Here is a 25181-nt window from a genome sequence, read left to right as displayed (position 1 = left end):
ATTTGAAGAGAAAGAAATCTTCTAATGCGTAAGAAATAGCTTGCCACAAAATGCATGTCCAACAAATTAGAAAAAAATGTAGAAAACGTTATCCTGCAAATCTAGTTGACAACATGAAAAAAGCCATGCCAATCCCAACCTTTTTGACCTTGCGGCACCCTATCAAAGAGATAAATAGTTTGCGGCACCCTGGCAAAACTGGATCAATTTTATGAGGTTTGTGTATTTCAAATAACTGTATGAAATAACACAGAACCGGTTATACAGTATAGGCGTGTAGGCTAAATAAATGTATTTATTCAAAAGTCAGTGTGAAATTTGGGCTTGACTTCTTGCAGAAAGTCCCTTAATATCTGGGGGCACTATTCCATAAAGCCACCCGCATTTCTTCCTCGACTATAAGCAGTCGTTCTCGTTTTTATGTTCATTTATACGGAAAATTCACTCTCACATAGCCTAGGTATGACGTGGAAAACTGCAGAAAAAGCACGATAGCTTTCTTTCCAACGCAAGGATATTCATTTTGAATTTTTTTTCCAGAACTCGTCGAGAGGCATCTGCTTGTGCATAAGCTTAAAATTTCCATCGTTACGAATGTCAATTAATTCTTCTTCTTTAAGATTCAAAACAATATGAGAGTCCAGTAAAAGTGGATTTCTCACCCATGCGTAATTTTCCGTGGACAAGCTGGGGAAAATATTTCTAAATTTTTTCTTCCAATGATTTTAGGTGCTGAGTTATTAATGAGACAACTTCTTTGTTGTTCATTTCAGAGAAATGTGAAAGCATGTCAAAGTTCCCGTTCTCCACTTTTAAGGACCACATTTGCAGTTTTTCTTTCAGTGCTTTCATTTTATCGGTTGAAGTTAAGAGAGTTTCATTTTTGCCCTGCATTCTCACATTCACGTTATTTAAATGGTCGAAGATGTCTACTAAATACCCTAACTTGGAGACCCAATTATAATTGCAAAGCAATTCACAAAATTCCTTTTGCTTTTCAAGGCTGAAAAAAGGAGCATTTCATCCTTCAACTCATATACTGTAGCCTAGTTGAAAAGGAGCGATCTTCCTGGCGTCAGCACTACCTGACTACTTACTATAGAACAGCGAGCATTGCGAGCATTGTGTGAGCGAGTAACCATACCGGTGTAGCCTCCACACTAGCCATTAAGACTTTTCCCAAAAACATGTGTTTCTCGGCAGTCGAGTGTAGCAAGAACTCAGCGATAGACACTTGTTTCGCCCATGAGGCTGGGCTCATCAGTACCGCACCACTAGTTCTTGCTACACTCGACTGCCGAGAAACCCATGCATTCTATACTCGTGACAATGCTTTTCCTCGCGACAACCATCTTACTTGGGACGGTATGCAACAGAAGATTTGCATACTGTAGTTTGCTCCCATATCCTTACAAAGCTTGGCAAATAGACGTGATTTAAGTGGTCTACAGTACTTTTGATGTAGTTGACCATTTCGACAACTTTGTTTAACACTTTTTTAGGTCTGAACCTAATGTTTTCCGACAAGAACTTCGTTGTCATAATATCACCATTTTTCCTTTTTGCTAACGATACATATCCTTCAATTGACCTTGACCCAATCATCGGTTTACAATGGTTCGCAAACAATCGTGCAATTTTATAATCGTGCTGGGTCACACAATCCAATAATCCATCACTGCAATTTGACTTTGTGCGAAATGTGCACGTGAAACGCAAAATAAAATCATGAAATCTGGTAATACTGATGCGTTTCAAACGTTTTTATGGAAAGAACAGCAACGAGTCACAATATCTTTCACGCTGTTTTTCCTGGGCGAAAAAACGAAGGCTTACTGCCAGCCCAGCGACTTCCCCACTAAGCGACCCTCCAGAAAGGAGCCGGGAATAACTGCGAGACGCGCAACTTACGCACTGAAACTCGGTTAGAAATAAATAAATTTCGCACTTAACGGGTTAAAGTTAAAACAAAGAATGGGCCGCACTATTGCAATATCTCGCGGCACCCTTGAGCATTGCAACTGGCACCCCAGGGTGCCGCGGCACCCCGGTTGGGAACCACTGGTTTAGACACAAACGTGTATTTTTAAAATATCAATAACCTTCAATTTTACCGAAGGAAAAAGTCAAAACTTTAGTGATTGTTTTTTTTTTTGTACAACAATAGCAATCAGCCTAAAAAAGATTTTTTTGCAAGATTTAATATCTTGCTAAATGTATTTATTTTTCGTATCGTTATCCCACGACTTTGAGTTTGTCACACAGAACTGGAGTTCCATTTGGCAATGTACAAACGTAAAACGACCTCTTTTATAACCTACCAATACGATTTGACTAAGCGATTATTATCACTACACTTTATCAAAATTGTTTGCAAAATTTTTTGATTCAAAGTGATCATTGTTGGTAAGTATGGAAACATATCACTTTTGCAATGTATCGTGACATAGTTTATCGCTTTTTGTTTTGGAGTGCATGAAGTTGGAACGAGCCTAAGTTGGAACGAGCTCCTATCGAAGCAAGTGGCTACCTTTGGATAGGTTGTTGTTCAAATACCATGTGACACCATCAGGCTACCTTACTTTTCTGTATTCAACCGCTCGCCAGACAGCAAATCAGTCATTTTTTACATCGATTCAACGTCTCTAGATGTTGAAACAATGTTAAAAACGAATGAATAGCTCCCTGGGATGTGCTGCAAAATACAAAGTGTTTCTTGATCATGTATAATCAAATTAGACAGTGTGAGTGTGAAAAGAAAACTGAACTAAACACAATTGATGCCAAATAAAATGTTTACTAAAGTTCATTGCTTGATTTAGTTCTAATATCAAGTGATGACAGTACGTTTGAAAATATGTAGACTATAACATGTGGCTCAAAAAGAACTTGAAACAGTTTTTTTGCGGTGATTTTGTCTCTCTGCAGATGTTGAGACAAAGCGAAAGATTTTTACAATGCCTCCGGCAAAACAACAAGCAAACGCAAGTCGGACGTCAATTACGATTTCATTGAAGCGTGGACGACGTCTACGCATAAAAGATTAAAGTCCAAAAGAAAAGAATCCGCCCGTCACACTCAATTATAAAGTAATTAAGAAGCGGTTTCTCAAATCAAATAAAAAAAATATGACCAGCGATCAAATTATTTGATTTTTCAAGTCTTGCTGTTGAACAAATTGCAAAAGATTTTCGATGCTGTGTTGTCAGATGAATTATCTGCATCATGTGAAAATTTGATTGTTCTATCTTGGGTAGTTTTTGAGTTACACGAGCTCAAAGTGCTAGTGTCGAACCGACCCCCCCGTCCGCAAGTCAACTGGCCAAAATACGTCACAGGAAATAGGGTTAAGGCTTGACAGTAGGTTACATCATTATAACAATAACATAGCATGATGCCCTTCTTTGTATACCGGACACTTGTAGGCTATCATTACTCTATACATAGTGAGCTGATAGATTAGCATTATCGCTATATCTTATCTTAAAACTTGAAAAAAAATTGGCCTTTTAGTAAACAAAAGTGCCCTTTTTTCGTAATCTTGCCCCCCCAGTCAAAAATCGTTCCGGCGCCCCTGACTTGGCTCTGTTAGGAGACATTTTTAATTTAAAGGGAGGAATAATCGTGTTAAAAGAAATTGGGAAGAAATGTAACTTTATCTAAATAATCTATTGAAATGGTTAATTTATTTATGACTGAGCACATAGTTTTACATCAACGTCGAGTTTTTACAACACTTTATGATGTAATAGACCACCTTCTGATTACCTTCAAGTCATAGCCTAACTGAAAGCGGTAGCCCACTGAAATTCGTGCCGATCTGTTTTTAGTAGTTTTTTATGAATTATTGTGGGGAGAAATTGACAATAGTTGTGTCTTTCAAAGAAGGAATTCAGCATAAATGTTAAGAACCACTGTAGCTACAAGTGGTCAATAACGTTCAGGAGAACGCATCTCATTGATGCACGGTATAATCTGTTTTGGAACATTTTCTGCTGTTTTTTTGTTTTTAAATCTATTCTGCAGTTTTTTTCTTGCATAAACAATTAATGGGCCATAAGAATTTTTGTGCAAAGAAAATGGGCCACAAAAGAAAAAAGGTTGAGAGCCACTGGTATAGGCAATAAGTTCAGTTCAGTTCAGTTGTTTTTTTATTTCTGACCATCATATCAAAACAATACACGTCAACATAGCAAAGGTCAAGAAAAAGGTAGAAGCGACAAAACGCGAACGTTAAAACGTGCTTGTGATCGAAGTAAGTTATTGAGTTGAAAAAAATTTGGCACGGTCGCAACACCTTCAGAAAAAATTAAGATATAAAGAGAAAATAAAAAATGTTACAAAACAAATAAACATATATAGGCTATAACTTTATTAGCCTACATAACTTTAGCTGATATATTGAAGATTTGTATGGACAGTTGCTATGAAGATCGGCCATGGTGCGTTATCAAGAGTGCTGATGGTCGTAAGGGGAACACGTCTTGATGCGTTTAGCTCATAGCAAAGAGCAAGGCAGGCAAAGAAAACCCCACAAAGAAATCCTACCACGGGCAAAGCCATTTCAAGCGCAACGCACCAGGCCTTGCACGACTCACAAAATAGATTAGGGAATCACATCGTACTATAGTCTATTCCAGGGCTTCCCAAACTCGGGGTCGCGACCCGGCAAGGGGTCGCGTGATAAACTTCAGGGGTCGCAGGGAGTGTGCCAATTTTACTCAAAGTAGCCTACTGCATATTAACACTTCTGTGTAGCAAGTTATTAACTGTAGCCGAACACGTTGAGAGTAACGCACCTAGTTTACGCGTATTTTAGCAAATTGGTGTGGTAAAACGGAATCGGAATTCAAGACCCTTTGTATTGCAATGTGAAGTAAGATGGCTTTCGAAAGTTGAAGCTAGAAAGTTTAGGCCTATTAGTGTTGAAAACTGAAGTCGTGATTTTTCTAAAGAAAAAAAAATGCAGACTTTGCCCATCATTTTCGCAATGACATCTGGTTCTTGAAATTAAGCTATTTATCAGATTTTCTTAAAAAACTGAACGAACGTAATTTGTCCCTCAATAGAGAAAACATTTATGCTTTTACATTGAAATCTAAAATTAAAGCGTTCATGAACATATTTTAACGTCTGGAAACAAGAAGTTGAAAATGATTCATTTGAAATGTTCTCATTTAGCCTACTGAAAAGTTTTTGGTTAACAATGATGTGAAATCAAATGTTAAGCCTTTGATTATTAAACGTTTGTCAAATCTTTTGACGGTGTCATAAGTATTTTTTCCAGAATTGGACAATACCAAATTTTATTAAATCCAAAACCTAAACCTACCGAGCACTTCTCTCAGAAAGAAATTACTGATCTATCTTCTGACTTAAAGTTTAAATTTTGTGGAAATTTATAAATTTTATGCAAACACCTTCACACTTTTTGTTTTTTGCTTAACGTTAGAGCGGAATATCTACCATGACCTGATTCAGCAGTAGGGCTAACCGCACTCCTGTCGTTTGTTTTGACGTATTTGTCTTGAAAATTTCCAGCAGAGTAAACTGAGGCAAATGCTGGGTAGGCTACTCGTTGAGTGGATCGTCTCACCAATGACGCAATTACTAAAACCAGTTAAAGACTCCCTCAACCCAGCAAACATTGATCTAGAATAGTGGGAACAACTTGCTAGTGATAAGTCAATCTGGAAGAAGAGAACGAGGGAAGGCACGGAATTTTTCGAGAAAAAAAACAGGATGCGAAAGGTTCAAAAAAAATAAAACATTAGAAAATAAGCTAACAACCACGTTCCCAACTTCCCATACAATGTGACTTTTAGCCACGTCTTTTCCACTGTAGAGTAGGCCTCCAAAGCCACATCCGACTGAAAACAAAACCAATGCTCGGACAAGAGCTGGAGCCTACGACGACAATTTGTGCGAGTCAGCGTGTTTAACTTTGATGAACGGACACCATCAAAACTAAGCAACATTGAAACCGCCTTGGGACCAGCATTAGCCAATTGAGCCACGGCTGGACTTGCTTTGTAGCAAAAAACGGTCGCATCCACCACACTCATATCCATCTGAATAAATGTATTTGGTTCTTTGTTTTGTTTCCCGTAGGCTGCGTGTAAACTGTCAAGTAGTTGAGTACCGTCAGCTGGTTTTAAGTTTTCATTTGAAAACCTTTCCATCAATATCACAAATGTAGGCTATATTTCGCACTGTTTATAATTTTAACCGTGAAGGGTCGCGAAAAGTTTTAGGAGATTAAAAGGGGTCGCGAGCAAAAAAGTTTGGGAAGCCCTGGCCTATTCGATACCCTATCTAGGTCTCTTCAGCAGCTACTAGGCAACTCAGTAGATTAGCATCTACTCACCAATCTTCCACGACTTTTTCAAGAATTGATAATAAAACATTTTGGCTGAAAAAAAAAAATAATGGTAAAGTTTATAATGAAGCGATAGGTGTTCGTAAAGTAGGGTAAATCTTTCATACACGGTAAATGCGGCATACTGTATCAGTGCCGGTCTTAGGGTATTTCGGGCCCTGTGCGAAATGTGCTTTGCGGGCCCCAATGACAATGATGTAATTCAGTAGCGTAGCAAAGTATTTTGAAAGGGGAGGGGGTTTGACGGCTGGTGGGCGAAAAGACGACACCCAGCGGAGTGGGTCTGGGGGGCCTTCCCCAGAAAATTTTGAAAAAAATACTTTGAATTTAGTGCATTCTGAGCGCATGTTCAACAGAAATTTGGGTATGAATATTAACTGTAAAATGGTGATGTCCGGTGGCATAGCAAAAAGATAAGATCATGTTTTTTCTGGCATTTTTCGGAAGTAAAGCTGAGTCTCCATGTGTTCTTGTTGCTAATTCCTAAAGCCGCAACTGACTTCAAGAATACTGGTACTTGCTTGTAAATCGAATTGAAAAATTGCGGGCCCTGTGCGATCGCACGGTTTGCACACCCCAAAGACCGGCACTGACTGCATGCTTCACTAATCTTAAAACTAATATGCTTTCCAATTACTGAAGAAGCCGAAAATTTTTGACAAAATAACAACCAAATAGATAGGCCTTTATTATTTTAGGATGTTATGACACCAACATAACGACGACGCCACACGGACAACTTCAGTACTCTACTATTTTTTTAATCTTTGGCTGCCGACAATAGACAAGACACCGACAATCTGACTGATATTGTTTAACTTACTTAGCCCATGCTATTAAGTTTAATCTTTCGGTTGTATACTAAATGAAAGATCCTTGAAAATCTTTGCATAAGTTAATCAATAACATCGACCAACCAGAAAAGAGGTTAAGAAACATCAGCGTCCATTTCATTACTCGTGGTAACCGGTTAGGGTGGTCTACTATACTAAAGCTCGACCAGCTAAGAAGCTAAGTAAAAGCACTGGAGTCAGCATTGTTCCAGACGGTTGTTCGCCTGGTCAAACGTCATATAAAAACCGTTCAAGTCTACTGAATATTACGTCATGGAAATTCCTAAAACATGAGCCAAAATTGCGCCATCGTTCGCAAGACTGTGTCAAACCGGTTTAAACCTGTTTCAGTTTGAAACCTGTTTGGACATGAAATGTTGCGTCACGAACTGCTGGCGTGCCTTTGAGTTATCAAATCACAAATTTTTCTGATTCATTCTCGAAGTTGTTTGTTGGAAGTCGGTCGCACATTTAACTGGTTTATTTGGTGCTTGCTAGCTGGACAAACTCTCCGTCTTTTATCCAAGTAATCTGTATCGTAGTGACAGTTTTAGAGGTGTACGGCTTTGCATCTCGATTTCGATAGCCGCGGGCTAATTTTACAGGAATACACTTATTGAAAAGACGTTTCGCAAGAGTGTTTATTTTTCGGTCACCTACATGCAGACGAACGGATTTGGGAATCTTATGTTACAATTTTCCCACGAAGAGATTATGGTTTACCGCTGTGACCAAGCATCTATAATAGTCTGGTGAGCTTGCAGTTGAGTGGTAGCAAAAAAACACAAAAAAAAATCGTTCCGTTGGACTGAAAGCAAAAATCTTTTGAGCTGCACAAGTTGTAGTTTAGTTCGTAAATCCAGAGACAACAGGCTATTCAGAAAGACTTTTGTCATTGGCAAAATATTTGATGACAAATGCTGATTTTCTTACCAAACTTCTTCATTGTTGTCTTCTGCACTTCCTGTTGAATCATCATCTTCTTGTCTGTAACAACACCCTGCGTCAATTTTTACAATTTAAAGTCGATTTCAGCAAGTTTACCAACCCAAACTAGCCTATATTTTATTAATTAGATTATATTTGTGATCAGAGTTGTTGAGAGGATAATTCAGGCCCGGTAGCCTACCAATGAAACTCTTGGGCACCAACTTTAGACATTTCTATGAAAAACGCAACATATCCAACGAATACGAGATGGTTAGATGGTTTCTTCAAGTTCCCAGGCCACTTGGAATTTGTTTTTTTACCGGCCCTTAAAATCATCTCTGGCCCAGTGTTCCAACAGCATCCTTTGGACCCCCGGTTAACGCGACTGTTTGTGGTTCTTATCAAAGGTTGCTTTTGAAGAGACAAGCAAGACTTCACTAGACAATAAAGGCTAGGCTAAGCCTTTATTGTCTAGTGAAGTCTTGCTTGCAACAAGGCTAGGCTATGGCTGTGCCTGTCCCACTGCAGCTTAATATCGAAGACCACACCATGAGCTACGATACATCAAACTAGTAAACTACCTCGTAAAGCAACTTGCCTACACCCAATGAGCAGTGGGCACTCGTCATCTACTGTACCTTTGGAGAGAAGCTAACCCTTCCTGATTACACGTCAAGCGAGGAGGCGTATAGGCTATTTAAGTTGGAAACACCACATCGCCACATTTGTGCATGTGAGCCTCAGCTGAAACCTAGTTCATAAATTTTCAATAGGCAGCAATGAGCGGTGGGATGGCGCAGCGGGTAAGGCGCTCGCTTTCCAATCACGCAATCCTAGTTCGACTCCCAGCTTATGCTGGTTGTTGACAAACACCGCTCACCTCTACCCAGCCTCCCAGGGTGTAATAAATTGGGTAGGCGTAATTGCTGAAGTAAAGGCGGCCGAGAGAAAGGAACTGGCCACCCTATTCTCGTTAGTGCCGATGGCTTAGTATAATGAGAACCTTATCTTTCCCCGATGCTTGGTTTCAAGCATGGGACTCACTTTTATCGTTTTACCTATGAGATTCTCGGGCCCCATATCAAGACTCTTTTCAGAAAAACGCACTCTACTTAAAGAAACACGGTGGTATCTTTAAGTTTTTCGTGGCCTCGTCAACTTTTCCTTGCACGTGCAAAGGTTAATGGCTCACAAAATCATCTCGGGTTTGGGCAGGGCTTCATAGTATAAGGATCGCCAACTATGCTGGATTTCTGACAAGCGGAGTATAAAAGTGTTGCCAGATATTTTTTAAACTTTTAGAAAAACTATTTTTTGGCATTTTTAAAGAGTGGTGGTCGCCCAAAGCTTGTCTATTTAAAAATTAAAACTAATCTGAAGTTTAAAGTTGCATAAGATCGAGTTAAAGTAGTTTGTAGTTGTGTTACTTTGCAATAAGAATGTGGATTTATGCGCAAAATTTAAATAAAACTTAGAAAGAGAGGTTAAATTTGCAAAGAATATGATAGTTTAGTAAGTGAATAATATATTTTTATTAGATTAGTTTTAAAATAGTTATTCACAGGCAAGTTTTGGGCGACTATTACTTTAAAAATACCAAAATAATATTTCTTCTAAAAATTAAAAAAATATTTGGCAACACTTTTACACTCCGCTTGTCAGAAATCCAGCCGAGTTGGCGATCACTATACTATTAATCCCTGGGTTTGGGTCTAAAATTACCTCCTGGACCCGCTTTCAACGCTATTGTGAACGGGTATGCAAAAAATGCATCAGTGTTTCATATACATCACTAAAATGTGTTGTCAATATCTTAAATTTGATCAATATCTAAGATTTTTACCCTTATGTTTATTGGAAGTGAAGAAAATTAAGGAAGACAAAAAACTTTGCTCGAAGCAAAATGTTGGATGTTTTAAAACTCTTTTTTTGTTCAACAAAAAACTATGAATTTACAAATGTTTAGTGTAAGCTTCGAACTCGTTCCGACTTCGCAAAGAAAACAAAACGGAATTTTTTAGCAAAAACAAAGTTGAGTCAAAAGAAAATGAAATACTTCGAAAAAATGTTTTATACAATGCTAACGTGAAGAGCTATTACGCTCATGTCTGTTGAATAAAAATGCATGTCATGTAAAAATTTAACAATCAAATTGTTAATTTTATTAGCTGGGCCAAATCGAAATATTTTTAATAGGAATGTAGCAGTCATACGTCAATTAGAACTTAACTTACATAGCACTGGCTCCGCTTAGTAGAGCGTTGGTGGAACAAGAATTGCTTCTCTGCTGTTCCACTGTTTGTGAAGAAAGAGTTGGTCCATCATCCTCACTGTATAAAATGGAGGCAGTGTCATTTAAGAAAAAAGCAGGTTTCTGTTGCGTTGGTTACGTAGGCTTTACAAGCATATTTAGTAGCATGTCGTTACTGAATCTGCATCTGAGATCAGGTTTCTTATATCACACCATAGTCATGCTGTATTTGTAATAATGAAGAAGAATATTACAAAACGCCTGGTTCAAGAAATAAGAATAGGTCTACATTTGGTAATCTTGGTTTGGTTTTTGAAACAAAACCAAACCAATCAACCAGCCAATCAATGTTATTGACAACTCTCTTTCTTTAAGTAAGTATAGAAGATAGTAACTGAGCTTCTACTCTTATGCTCAGTCTATAGCAGGGGTTCCCAACCTTTTTTACTCCGTGACCCCCTTTCAAAATTTAAAAAAATCAATGCCCCCCCTATTTTTTCAACTCTTTGAAAAAATTAAGAAACGCCATTTTAATTAAAAAACTTTTTCATACAGTAACCGGTAGTTAGAATGATATAAATACAACACACAATAAGCATGATAGTAGGCCTACATTAATTAGTTATTCGGCTACATATGCAGTTAATGTGATGGTTGAGCTTGTTTTTGCTCTGACAATGTCATAATTGCTGGTTTGGTAGTGGAAGGAGCAAGCTGCATGCAGTGGCGGATTTAGGGCAAAATTTTAGGGGGGCCAAAGAAGTATGGAACAACCTTGCCGCAAATGGCTTGGGAAAATGTTTTGCGTTTTTATCAATAAAATTGCCTAAGTCAGGAAGGCTACCCGCAGTCATTCCCACATCACAAATCAACACCACAAGTGACAATCAGTTGTAAAGTTGAGGCAATGCCATAATGCCGCTCGTGGCAATTAAAAGCAATAACGAACGTGGAATGATAATTTAGGTATTTTTCACTAAAACTTTAGGCTATACAACAGTGATTGCTCCAAGTGAATGAAAATGGGTAACTACCACAATCTATTTCAATAAATCACCAACCTTGAGTGCCTGAAGCTCACTGGTGCATAGCCCAGAAAATGCATTATATAAAACATTCAAACGGCCTAGGTGGACTTAGTACAAGTGAATGGTACTCAGTTAAGATATTGCGATTAAAAAAATAATTCAAATATAAACAAAGCGCTTGCAGCAATAAGAGTCTACTATTTCTGTTTTGTAGACTGAGCGAAATCGGGCTTATGCCCTATCAGCAAAACAAAATATTGTGAACTCACAATGATGCAATTGAGCAAAAGAACAATACGATTAAACTACTCATGCTGATAATGTTGCAAAAACATCTCAATACGTAATTGTAATTTGTAACAACGTATAAAAATGACATTAGCTTTCCTAATGTAATTCGAATGTAATGTAATGCTTTCGTAACGTAAGCTTTTTCGTAAGCTTTTTCTTTTTCGTAATGTAAGCTGTAGCTTTCCTAATGTAATGTAATTCCTAATGTAACAAGTAATTCGATCACAAACATGTTTTGAATAAAATACGTAGGCCTAATAAATTTAGCAGAGATGTGTTTAAGACCAGATCCAGCTTCACTGTCCAAAAGGTTGATGTATGGCATTCCATCCTATCTCTCTGCCTAAACTGCCATAAAATCTGGATTGCTACCATGCATGGGCGTCCGCACATAGGGGCAAATGGGGTCAGCTGACCCCCCCTGGAAAGTTGTTGGATGAAAAATGAAAAAGCGAGAACATGCAAAAATAGGCAATTTTCTGAAAGGGGGAAGGGGTGAAGGCATAGCCGTACGAGACCAAATCATTTTGGGGGGGCAGAACGTAAATTTGCCCAAATCTGCACGCTTTTATAGAAATTGTCCAAATAAGTTATAATGTATGCGGTGCATGATAACAGTGAAAAACTGACATAACAAGATCACCAGCTAGCTAGAATTTCTTACCAAAGTAATCAAGATAGAACAATTGAATTCATCTTTGAAGATACGCATACAGCTTGCCAACATTTTTTTGCAACCAGAAAAAGCAGGTCAAGTGCAAACAACTAGATCTATCTCCACAGAACAGAAGTCAAGATATTAATGAAAATAAGTGGAGCTGCCATGTTTCACACAAGATATTGCAAAGCAAATATTTTGCCAGCTTGCATGGCAGGTTTTGAGTTTGGAAAGCTTTGAAATAAATGAATGTATTATGATTGGTTAGAGATTATATATTTCAGCAGTAGCATTTTAAATGTTGGTGAAATTAACATGACACTGTTGCATAAACAAACTTAATATATTTTTTTTTGCTTCGGGGCGCAACTGCATCATTTTAATTTGGGTAGTTTTATAAAAGTAACCAAACAAAGCTAAGCAACACCACAACATTAACATTACATTTAACAGGTAGGCTATAGCATTTTTTTGTTAAATGTTGTGGCGTTGCTTAACTATGTTCGTTTATGGTTGAAAAAGCACTGTAACCTCTCCACCCGAATTGTTTTATAAAGGTATTCACCAGATTTATATAAATTCATATTTTGTAGTTGCCCAAATCGAGATGATGCATTTATGGATAGTATGAAAAAAATTAAAGACTTTGTAAATTTTGATGCCGAGGCAACTGCCTCACGCTAATTTGGGCAGTTTTATAAATAGAGAGATAATTTCATATTTTTTGTTGCCAAAATCTAAACGATAGGCTACAGTTATGTAAATGGTAAAAATTAATGAATTTTTTCATTTTGTTGAAACTGCCTCACGCTAATTTGGGCAGTTGCATTAACAGACTAATCAGTTTCATCAGATAATTTCATGTTTTCAGCTGCCCAAATCAACACGATGCATTTGTGAAAATTAATAAAATTAGCTATAGGCTATAGCAAATTTTGCGTTTTTATTTGGGCAGTTTCACAAAAGTATTAGAGACATATTTTGGTGGCTGCCCAAATTGGCATGATGCAATTGGTTAAATGCACTTCGTACTACAGTTTGATCACCATGCAATACAATACATAAATAGGCTACGGGTGTGCCAAATGAAAACTTTGCGGCACATTTCTTGTGCAAATAAGAGGCTGTAGCCTACTTTAGTTTAATAGGTAAAATATATTAATTTATAGTTTTTCATAATTCCTGCAATTTTGTAGCTTTTCATATAGCAATTTTTGCCCTAATAGTTGCAAGATTTTGCCCGAATTTGCAATGGTTTGAAACAACAGGGGGGCAGCTGCCCCCCCTGCCCCCCTGGCTCGTACGGCTATGGGTGAAGGTGATACGAGTGATGACTGGCTGGTCAAGCTCACCGATTGTGATCATCACCCTTCTTCGGGAGTATCCCACTTCCTCTCTTAATTTACGAAGATACCTACGAGCTACCCGTAATCGCAAAATTCGACAACTTGAGCTGCTGTACTCTCAGAACCACATTACTAGTGCGGGCACTGGCTTTATCTCACATAAATCTGAAGAAGGATAGTTCACAGTTTCAGATAAAATCATCTCGTATTTCGTGAATTCAATGAAGCTGTTCGTAACATGAAATCATACAGAAAAGAACAATCAGCCACCAGTTTAGTTAATCAGTTCTTGAATAAAAAGTGAAGTCGACGTGGGTCTTTGCCGAATTTTTCGATGACTTTTTGGATGAACGAATTTTGTCCGAGTTTATTCGACTTCTGTGGACACTCATCATACACAGCCCGGATAGCCTGTCGTCAGACAGTTGATCTGAGCCATGTTTTGACCCGCCTCATTGTGCTGAATGATCTTTTTACCGTACAAGTAGTGGCGGGGAGGGTCAGTAATGTTATCATCGCTTGACGTACAGCTGGAAAAAGTTCCATAGTTTTCACCAAGTGCACAAATTCCAACTCTTCCTGGTCTTCGGAAATTTTCCTTTTATGGTTATGTCGTACCACGACATGGCGTCCTGCTGAAAATTGTCAAAGTTGTAGAATTGGTGTATGGTTTTGACCAGGGCTTTGTAGTCTGAACGGTCAGTTTTCTCCATCTGCGCTGGATGCAGTCGGTATAACATTAATGCCAGCATGTTCGTCTCTGAGAAGCGGCTTTTCAGAGACTGGATTAAAGAGTCCATGTGAGGAACGTAAATGGAGCGGCGATAGTATTCCTCACTGGTGCCACCAGTAGGCTATTTGCTCTGAATACTTAACGCTAATTTAAAAAATTTGCTGTTGATATAATCACAACTCATAACTTTTTTCTGTGAATGGTTTTAAAGATTATATAGACTCCCAAATACCATCGCGTAATGGCTTCTTTTTCTCTGTTCTTACCTTCTTTTACTATCTCTTCTTGGAACTACTAGCTACTAGCAGTCGGTCGCTGCGGAAACCACACAGTTATGACAAAACAAAGTGCATTATTACCCCAAATGTATATATTACACATAACGCAAGGTTCACTTGAGCACGATAATAGTACCGGTATGCAATAAAACGATTATATAACTCTGATAATTTTTGCTTTGGCCAATTTTGATAAAAATCCGTAGAAATGTAAACACTGATAAAAATAATAAATTGTCTGGATGGTGTAATGGACAAATTTTCAAAAAAATTTTGCATCCGGCCGAAACGGCAGAGTGAACCCACCTTGACCCCTCCTAACCGAAAACTTGCGGACGCCCTTGCTACCATGCATTATACTATTTAAACTTGAGTTAAAAAAAGTTTCTTTATTAGTTATTAGTATTTTATATAATGTACATTGTCTCTTGTACCGTTATCAGTGGTTATAGCGGTTAGTAGGTCTACTTGCTGAGACTAAACATCACGCATTGTTTTAAGTTAGTAAAATGGAAACTTACAAGTTAAAGTATAGCACAAAAAAGAAATTTGCATGCAGACATAAAAAAATAAATTGGAATTTTAGGGGGCGCTACGGCGCCCGGCGCCATATGTAAATCTTCCCCTGGCTGCATGTCATATTGAATATTCAAGACACTGCGCTGCTTTGTCTTCAGATCGAATTAAAGACCATTTCACGAAGATTTGGGCAAAATGTACTAGTGTTTTTATTAATTTTTTTTTTTGTTATATAGTGTTGGAGTGGACTGAGATGATAAATTTAAAAAAATATTATGTTTCAAAATTTTCCATGGCCCCCTTGAAAGAGGCTCATGGCCCACGAGGGGGCCATGGCCCCTAGGTTGGGAACGCCTGGATAGCCTACTCTAACCAAAAAAGCATTAAACGTTAAAATGCGTTATTGCACTGTATCAACCAGTGTGAGTTAACGAAAAACCATAGTGACGTAATTGAGAAGAAAAAAAGCGTTCAGGAGGGGAAAAGCGTTCAACACCAAACCAAGGTTGCTGGTTCTATGGTTTTTCGGCGAAATTGGACTAGTTTCGTTTTAGAGTCGCAGGAAAATTGCAGCCATAGGCGCCGACTTTTCAAAAAACCTTGAGGGGCGAGAAAGGTGATGACGTCATAACCGTAACGCTATTTTACTCAATTAAAATAGTCTTTGATTAAGCTTACTGTCCTGTTTATACTGACACCTAGGTCGCAAACCGAATTTATTAAAACTGCTGCTTGAAACGATTAGTTTTACACATGCAGGACGCCTAGACGTAAAAAATTGTTATTGTTAGATGTTAGGTCATTATTGGAACAGTTGGAAAACAAGCCGATTAATTTCCTTTCCTGCAAGGGCATAACAACGATCAAGACAGTGAAGTTATCGAAATAAAACGCAAAAAATCATGATCAGCTATCAGTTTTATTAACCTCGTTTTGCTAATTACTTACCTTCAAAGCGTTAACAACGGCGAAGTGTTTTCTTTTGTTTTTTATCGAAAGTCTTTGTAGTCGAATACTGTCGAGTATAGGTCGAGATGTTCGCAAGTGATGTTCACCTCAAAAAGACAGGTTGAACTTATACACGGAACAAGCTGTTTTTTCCAGGCAGATTACAAAATGAACGCATTTTTGCTGCGGGAAATTGCCGACGTAGATTACGGAAGGTGAAATGGCGTCGGCGGAAGCAAGTTTTGAATACGTTTATTTGCAGTGATTCAACCTTAATTTTCAATTTTAATAATTTCTTGTCAATTCTAAACTTTATGCACTTGTTGAGCAATATGCAAAGCTCACGAGACAAAACAGCGGAAAGAGCTGTTTTAAGAGATCGATTTTTTTATTTTTGCGTGTAAGATATAATCGGTCTCATTACGTAACATTCCATGATCGTTGAAGTCGATGTCAAACCTTAGCGGCCGCATAAAACGATGATGTCAGGTTAGCTGGGTGATAATAGCGGTAAAAGACGTCGTTAATGCAGGCAATACCTGCAACCAAGCTCATTAAACACCTTTTCTTTTATCGGTTTTTGATTTAATTCTCACACATTGCGAACAAAACAATGCGTTCTGTTCAATTATAATAATTGATCTCACAGCTGGAAGACCTCGTTGAAAATAGCACGTCTAATTTAGTTGGTTTACTTAATATTGCTGTGAATAGTTACGTGACTATTCCAACAGCGTAAGTTACACTACGATCTACTTTGAAATTTCCATACCTCATGTCAATCCCAATTCTTAGATGAACCATCGAATGGTAGTGTCGGAATAAGCTATTCGACTTATACACGGGTGAAGGAAATAATACCAATTTTCGGCTCAAAAGTAGGGGTTCGACGTATACGAGATTGACCTATACTCGAGTATAGGCTACACGGTAGTGCAGGAGTGTCAAATATCATATAGATGAGTGTATATTGATGAGTGTATGTGATGTATATATTTTCACAATATTTACATCAATATAGTGCTTATTCAAGCAAAACACGGATGACAGTTTTGAAAAATGCATTTTTTCTTTAAGCTGTATTCACGTAATTGTTCGTTGTGTCGTAGTTTCAACTCAATAAAGTTTGCTAAAATCGATTTCATGTTTGAAGTCACAAAAAAATCTAATGGACGCTTGGATAACTCGTGAAATGAGAATAAACATTCAACCTCGCATTCGCTTTTTAGTCCAGTCAATCCGGCTCAAAATAGGGCTTGACCCACCACTAATTGCAAATGTTTTGACCCATACATTTTCTGAAAGCTTACATCATACAGAATAACATACTAAAAATCTGCTGCAAAAAATTTAGTGGAACACCCCTTTTTGGGGGTAAAAACAAAATGGCCGCCATGTGTCCCAAAAATCTTCATTTTAACGTATCTTTTCACCAAATTCATGTAATTTAGTTCTGTGAAAGAGCTCGTTCTATATTTCTGGTACAAGGAATTTATAAACAGACACTGGAAAGTTGAAAAATGAGATAAAAATTTGTCTTAATAAAATTTTATAACAAAATTTAAAAATAAAATGGCCGCTGTGAGTCTCAAAAATCTTCGTTTTTCCTTATCGTTTAACCTAATTCGCACAATTTAGTTCTGTAAAAGACCTAATTTTATTAAACAATTAATAGTTCAAACTAAGGCATCATCATCAGAGTCAATGTCTTCCATTAGGCCTAATGACGAATTTGAACATGACCCATGACATTCGCCACATGCAACTGTACATTCTAAACCAGATTTCCGGCATGTGCATCGAATTGTAGAACAGCCGGTCTTGCAGTTGCAGACAATCATTTCCAGGAACTGAGATGGAGCTGGAGGTTTGTCTGTCATCACAGGCACCAGACTGCCTTCACTAAAATGCCAAACCCACTGTTCCGGTGGCACATCTGTCTCATGACCCAGCCACACCTGCACTTGATGATATATCCTGAGACTGTGAAACCTCGCTGCTGGTGACGTGGGAGGAAGAGAACATGGGTCTACTGCAGTCGTACTTCTTGCTGTCTTTCCACAGAAAATTTGATATCTTAGATCGTCAAGATTGTCATCTTGCCTTCCATAGAGCGACTTCCCTGCTTTTACAACATCATTTGCATTTGCAGAGAATGACATGAAAGTTGCTGCAGCTGTTCTGAAGTTTTCATCAGTTCTTAGTTTTGTAACAGCTTTCTGTTTGCCTATTCCAAATACCCTTGAAGTGGTATCACATCCCAACAGTGCATGGGCAAAGAGAAGATTATTTGACACAGTGTCTCCAAGAAGTTTTCTGGTGACTAAAATTGATATTTTTTAGTGCCCTTTTTAGATGCTGTTTGCAACCAGATGTGTGTGGTATTACTCTTCTTGTAATGTATGAGCAAAATCAGAAGGTCAGTATCACTTGCTAAAACTACAGTGTCTTGTTGCTGTGCAGATGACATCGCGGTTTCTACTATCAGGACATCTGCATCTCCTCTGGCATAGTGGACAACACATCCTGCTCTTTCGAGTCTGTCCCCTATCATATGAATTAGTCGCTGTCTATTTTTATGGTTAGCAAGAAAGTCTTCCTTTTTGGTTTGGAGCTTCATTGTTGTATCGAAGATTACTTCAGCCCCAATCCTACCAACAGTTCTTCGGAAGTGAGCACCATTTTTTGTGGAAGGCGAATCTGTGTAACCATCAAACACAACAATACAGGCTCCATATTTGGACATCACATAATCAGTGTAAGCTACATCTGCATGATTTCATCCCATGCAGCTCCTTCTGTCCAAGGAAGTTTATGGAGCAGGGCACCTCCATCTAGTACATGCTGGACTAAGGGCTTACATGGTTTTGGAGCAGACTCAATTGATGAAGACCACAAGAAGTCAACCAAGGAGGCCTTGTTGGCTGGTCTAATGATGAACTTTGATTCAAACAAGGCTGATGGAAATTGACAAAGTTCATACTGGAATACCTCTGGTAGCTGATTCGTTGTTGTAACAGCCCAGACTAAACGTTGAAATAAGAGGATGGGATCAACACTCACTTTCCTGTCCTTGACTTTGACGGATTCTTTTGCACCCATGGTGATAGCTTGGTGTTTCTTTTTGAAGGAATGCTTAGTCACCTTTACTCCAGGCATTAGTGCACAATGTCCTCTGACCGCGCGACTCACTGCTTTTCCGGACAGCGTGTGGACCACTGAATTAGGTGCATAAACTATTTCCAAGAGTTGTTGAAGTCCAGTTCCGTTCATCAAATGTCCAATGCTGCCTAGGTAGCTCATCATGGTGTCAAATCCTCCGAGTCTTATCACAGATGGTTGAAGTTCTGGCTGACTTTCAACCATGCTAAATGCCTTTAGCCACAATGGTTGATCAAGTGTGATGACAGGACACACTTTACATCTGGTTGCACGAGACGAAATGAATTTCAGGGTAGAATAGATGCATGAGAGATCACTGGGGTCCATGGCAATCATGGGCAGGAACAAGACGGAAATTTTGCCTCCTTGGTGGATAAGTTGCATGAAGCCAGGCCATTGAGGACGTGGTACCTTAGGAACCAAAGACGATTCCCATAATAGATGTGCCATTGCGTATGGTTCTTCTACACCAGGATCATTCAAGTTTCCATACTGCCTTTGATGTAAATTCTCTTTGTCTTGGTGGAAGTACTTAATAGAAATTCTGCCAACGTTAATAATGTGATCTGCTGTCACTTTGACTCTTGGTAGGCTATAACTAATGAGTGCTTTGCTGCCGGTGTCATCATGGAAATAATGCCCATTCCATGAAATGTTCCATAACCATCAATGCTATGCAGATTGTGGTCAACATTATCTGCTGAATATTGAAGAAATGTGCCCTCACTCATATCTTCTACAATGTCAGTATTTTGTGTTACTGCTGCACTTCTCTCAAACATTTGAATGTCACTGTAGGAGCTGCAAAATCCATGCTTGCTCAAATAGTCAACAAGCATTTTTGACTGGAACAGATGATGCATCTGCACGCCTAAGCCTAACTGTAGGGGAGCAGTAATAGCATTTGGTCTTGCTGCTTGCAAAATAGCTTGTCCAATAGAAGCTATTTTAGGGTCAGCATTCTTGCTACAAACCATAGTCTGAAGAAATTGAAGTAGGGACTGAGGTATGAATTGCAGTGCCGTCTCTGTTGACAAGTCTTCAAAGTCTGGGTAGGTGTCTTTTAACTGTTCGACTTGTTTTATGTCTTGCTTTATTAACTTTGCTGCTCTCTCTGCTCATACGACGAAGAACTTTGCTGCTGTTTCTATTATGTGACTCTTTTCCTCATCTCTGTCTTGCTTTGATTCTTGATGAAAGTTGCCAATAATCTGTGAGGCAGTTGCGTGCAGAGTAACTATATTCTCTTTTCCTTGCATGTCTGTAATTATTACCTTCTCATTGAAGTGCTGCTGCATCTCATTTTTCATATGAGTGAATCCATATGGTTTCATGTCGGTGCCCTCCAAAAATTCTTGCATTTTATCTCTCAAATCTTGAATTGACAATGTCTCATCATCATTGTTTGTGAAGTATTCCATTGTCATCAGGAATGCCTCGTGTCGTTTAACATCTTTGGCTCTTCCACTTCTAACAACTTTCTTTCGCTTCCCTGTAGTAGATAATGGGTAATCACCATCAAAAACTTTTGGAATGCTGCGGCCAGTGCGAAAGTTGACATTACAAGCAGTATGGTAGACTGCATCTGCAGCTGGCAAATCGTGTACATAGAGGACTCTCCCCTTGACAGCATCAGCCCAGGTTCCAGGAAAAGCAACACATGCTTGAAGTAGGGTCTATGTTCGATTTACAGTGAGTTATTAACAAAGGTCTTTTGCAGAACTAAATTAGATGAAAAGATATAAAAAAATTAAAGATTTTTGGGACTTGTGGAGGTCATTTTATTTTTAAATTGTTATAAATTTAAAAAAAACACGTTTTTGTCTGATATTGCAACTTTCCAATGTCTGTTTTTGGATTCCTGTACCAGAAATATAGAATGAGCTCGTTTACAGACCTAAATTATATGAATTAGGTGAAAAAATATGGAAAAATGAAGATTTTTAGGACACATGGCGGCCATTTTGTTTTTACCCCTAAAAAGGGGGTTCCACTAAATTTTTCGTGGCAGATTTTTAGTATGTTATTCTGTATGATGTAAGCTTTCAGAAAATGTATGGGTCGAAACATTTGCAATTAGTGGTGGGTCAAACCCTATTTTGACTGGACTATTTGTGCTACCACGCGTTTTGACTGTGAAGTTGCTCCTCACGCACGGGAAGATAAGCAGTGTGTGACTGTGAACGTGCGCATCTCAGTAATTCACGTTCCAGCGAAAGCCAAGCGATCAGCTGCTGTTTTGCAGTCAAGAGCAAGCACAACGTTAGGCTGTTTTTCGCTTTCGGCATTCTTTAAATCCGTTTAAATGATCTAAATCTTTTTCGCGAAGTATTTTATCTTTGAAACACCACTTGTAATTTAGACATTTTTGTTGCCCCTCAACCATAAATTAACGGGGGGCGCCGCCCCCCGGCCCCCCCCGGAAGTCGGCGCGTATGATTGCAGCAATAGAGGTTTGTGTGCTGGTTGAGTTGTTTATTTTCAAACCAAGTTTCACAAAATGAATGCCATTTTCAGCAAAAATTTTTTTTTACTTTAATTTATGCAAACTTTCAAATTTTTGGCTAATTCTTAGTGGCAATTGGGCAGAATAAAAAATATATCTGGCAACTTTGCATCAAACCTATGGTGGAAAAAAACAATGCAGAGCAGATGGCATTAGCCTACATTAGCCTATCATCATGGATGTAACAAACGTTTCATTAACAGTTAATACAACAAACAATCTTACTCGTCAGAAGAAGCAGGTGATGTAGCATGGGCGTGATCCAGATCACAGCCCCCTCTCATAGTTACTGACTTGCCATTGTTCAAAGTGTTAAATCTGGACTGTTGAAACTGGGACTTCGAAGCAAGGTTTACTGTGATCTTATCCAGTTTATTTCGCTTTTGAAGAACTCGGTAGACATACAATCGACGATTGTCAAAAGCGTAGTAAAAACCATCTTTTCTGCATACTCTGATTCTTGGTAATGTATGAACACTCATCCTTCCAGCTGCTATCTTTTCGATTGTATCATTGACAGATATTCCACCCCTAAAGTTGTTGTTTATTCGATGGTGCATGAAACGGATTTTGGAAGGTTTTAAACTTATCATATTACTGTAGTGAGTTTTACAGAATAGCTGCACAAAACTACACAATTCAAATCGAGATACGACGGCGCAACTAGCACAATAAAATTTAACCTTGTTGCTAACACAATGATCTTGCTTGGTCTGCCACTATTGATTGTCTACTGAAGAAAGAAAAGAATTGATCAATGCGCAAGAATTGTTTTCTCACGCAGGGAAATAACCTATTGCCATACTAAGTTCAGTGGCAACCATAATTAGATGACTTCCGCCGCTTCCGCATTGATAAAGCTATAGCCCTGGATCAAGTATAAGAACTAAGAAGGTAGAGATTTAAATCTGAACAAGCGCAAGCTCAGTTACGTTAAATGTTGCATCTGACCTGAATGTTACGGTAAATGTTACATTTGTTTGTTTATCGCCAGCAAAACAATAAACTGAACCATAGGCGTAGCCAGGGGGGGCGAAAGGGGCCATGGCCCCCCCCAAATTTTCGAAGTTTGGATTCCGAAGTTGAGCCCTTTGTTGAAAATATAATAAAATTTGCAGAAATTTATAACGTTTTCCAAGACATCTGGCTATTAACACCCCAAGGACTTGTTTTAGACACACAGAAAGACACCAATAAACTTTGCAAATCGTAAATCACGCAAAATTTTCTGGATTTAAGTTTCTTTTAACCAATTTGTGGAAGCAATTTCAGAATGGCTTACTCTGTTGGGTTTTTCTGTAGCTGAGTTTTTGGTGTTCTCTAGTTTTAGCCGCAGATTTTGACCGTTCGTGTGTAAGAGCTACCTTTAATAAGTTAATAGCTGTTTATCTGCTAATAAATTTCATACAAATATTACCCTAAAAGTGTTTCCAGAAAGCGCTATAATCCATTTATTTAAGTGTAATTTTGCAAAAATTTTCCGGGGGAGCATGCCCCCGGACCCCCCTACAATACGCGTGCCTTCGGCACGCTCTAACCCCCACCAGTTTCATTGTTTCCCCTTGCTCAAGCCACCAGGATACGCCACTGCACATCAGGTGGCGATGTCTTAAATCAAACACTTTGTCATTCTCTTCAATTCATCAAATATTTGGCCCCCCCCAAATTTTTTTCCTGGCTACGCCACTGAACTGAACTGACCAATCCCAAGCCAAGCTTAGAGCCGTAAACAAATTTCAATGCAAAGATTAATGCAATAAAGCAAGCTTACTAAACTTATTGGAGCAAACACTGTATGAAACTGCTAAATGGTACGCGAATAGAAAAAGTTTGGGAATCACTGGTCTATACATTCTTTAGCCCCAAAAATAAATCATGCGAAGCCAGCTAAAACCAAACCAAAGTTTTCAATGTCTTGTTTTACGGTAAACAGAAACACCTTGTTGTACCAACAGTTTGAAATATCAATGGGATATAAATTCTTGGTGTTTGTACATGTGTTGACTTATGTGCATAGTAACCGAATGGGTGAGTAGACTGTTGATACTGTACCGACTTCCAATGTCTGATTCTTATAAATGAACGTATGTACACTGTTGTAGTTGTAACCAAGTTCTCTCTGTGTGCAGTAGCGGTGCCACGGGGTGGACTAGGGTGGACATGTCCACCCCACTCCTTTTTAGGGTCAATTTTGTAATTCGTCAAGATCCGATGAGAAAACTTGGGGGTGTATGCAGGGAGTTAGGGGGGCCTAGTGACTGCGTCATAAATTAATTTCAACTTCTTACATATGAATTACTTTTGTAGCATTGACTGAAGAAACAAAGAATCTTCATTGTTATCGCTCTGTTGTATTGATTGATTGTAGTCTAATTTTACCATTTTGAGGTGATGGCTTTTATCACAGCTGAGACACAAGCATTGTAAGGCCTAATAGGCAAAAGTTTTGATGGGGCCACCAACATGTCAGGCAAGGATGAAGGTGCACAGCAACACCTAGTTGCAGCGGGTGCCAAACTGTCGGTATATTTTCATTGTTTTGCACACCGATTAAATCTTGCGCTTGGGCACAGTGTTAAAAACGTAGCGACAGTCAAAACAATTTTTGAAACAATTGGTAACATCTACCACTTTATGGACTGTTCTCTCAGGAGACATTTTTTGTATAAAGAGCATTTGAAAAAGGAGGGAATCACGTCTGGAAAAATTGCATTGCACTCGTTATCTGATAGGCTACTAGATGGTCTGCACGTTCAGATGATCTGGATGTTGTTATTAATGTAGCCTGTATCCAGCACTGCTGTCAATGTTCCAACAAATGTCAAACGAAGGTAATGATGTAGCTACTGGTTTTTTGTTCCGCATCAAGCAAACTGAATTTGTTACTGCTAGTCTTATTCCTCATAGGCTAAATGCTTTTCGTTAAGTAAACTGGCTTCAGATTATTTAAAAAGTGAAGAAATGGATCTCACCACTGGGGTTGCTGCTATCAACGACTTGACAAGAGCATTTGACTCACTGCGTTCAGAAGAAGATTTTAACAAATTGGTTTTCAACTCATCGTTGTTTGAGGATAGAAATCAAATTACCAGTGAAACCACCACGCCTTCTAAGCGATGCCGCTACCCACCAAGCCATTTCCGAGATTGTCAGATATTATTGATAGGTTGCAACAGTCTTCCGTGGAGTGAATCTGAATCCAGTACAGAAAAGTTAAGAACAGATTTTTCTTTATCCTTTGACAACATACTAAATGAACTTAAAAAGCGTTACTCAGATCAAGCATGTGAATTAATGTTAAATGCACCTGCATTTGATT

General features: G+C 38.6%; 1 protein-coding gene across 1 annotated transcript in view; it reads right to left on the bottom strand.

Moving 5' to 3' along the window:
- LOC145782517 (uncharacterized) overlaps positions 1 to 22451 on the bottom strand; it is a 31744-nt gene extending 9293 nt beyond the window's left edge. Inside the window, exons 1-4 of the mRNA XM_082594324.1 lie at positions 22088 to 22451; positions 10377 to 10472; positions 8146 to 8199; positions 6368 to 6412 (exon numbers count right to left, since the gene is read on the bottom strand). Of these exons, the coding sequence (XP_082450450.1) occupies positions 6368 to 6412; positions 8146 to 8199; positions 10377 to 10472; positions 22088 to 22422 (530 nt within the window). The 5' untranslated portion in view covers positions 22423 to 22451. The remainder of the gene's footprint in view (positions 1 to 6367; positions 6413 to 8145; positions 8200 to 10376; positions 10473 to 22087) is intronic.
- Between the last annotated feature and the right edge of the window lie 2730 nt (positions 22452 to 25181).

The sequence above is a fragment of the Aplidium turbinatum genome, chromosome 1 (genome assembly GCF_918807975.1).
Source record: "Aplidium turbinatum chromosome 1, kaAplTurb1.1, whole genome shotgun sequence".
Lineage (NCBI taxonomy): Eukaryota > Metazoa > Chordata > Ascidiacea > Aplousobranchia > Polyclinidae > Aplidium > Aplidium turbinatum.
This window is presented reverse-complemented; position numbering and strand designations above follow the sequence as displayed.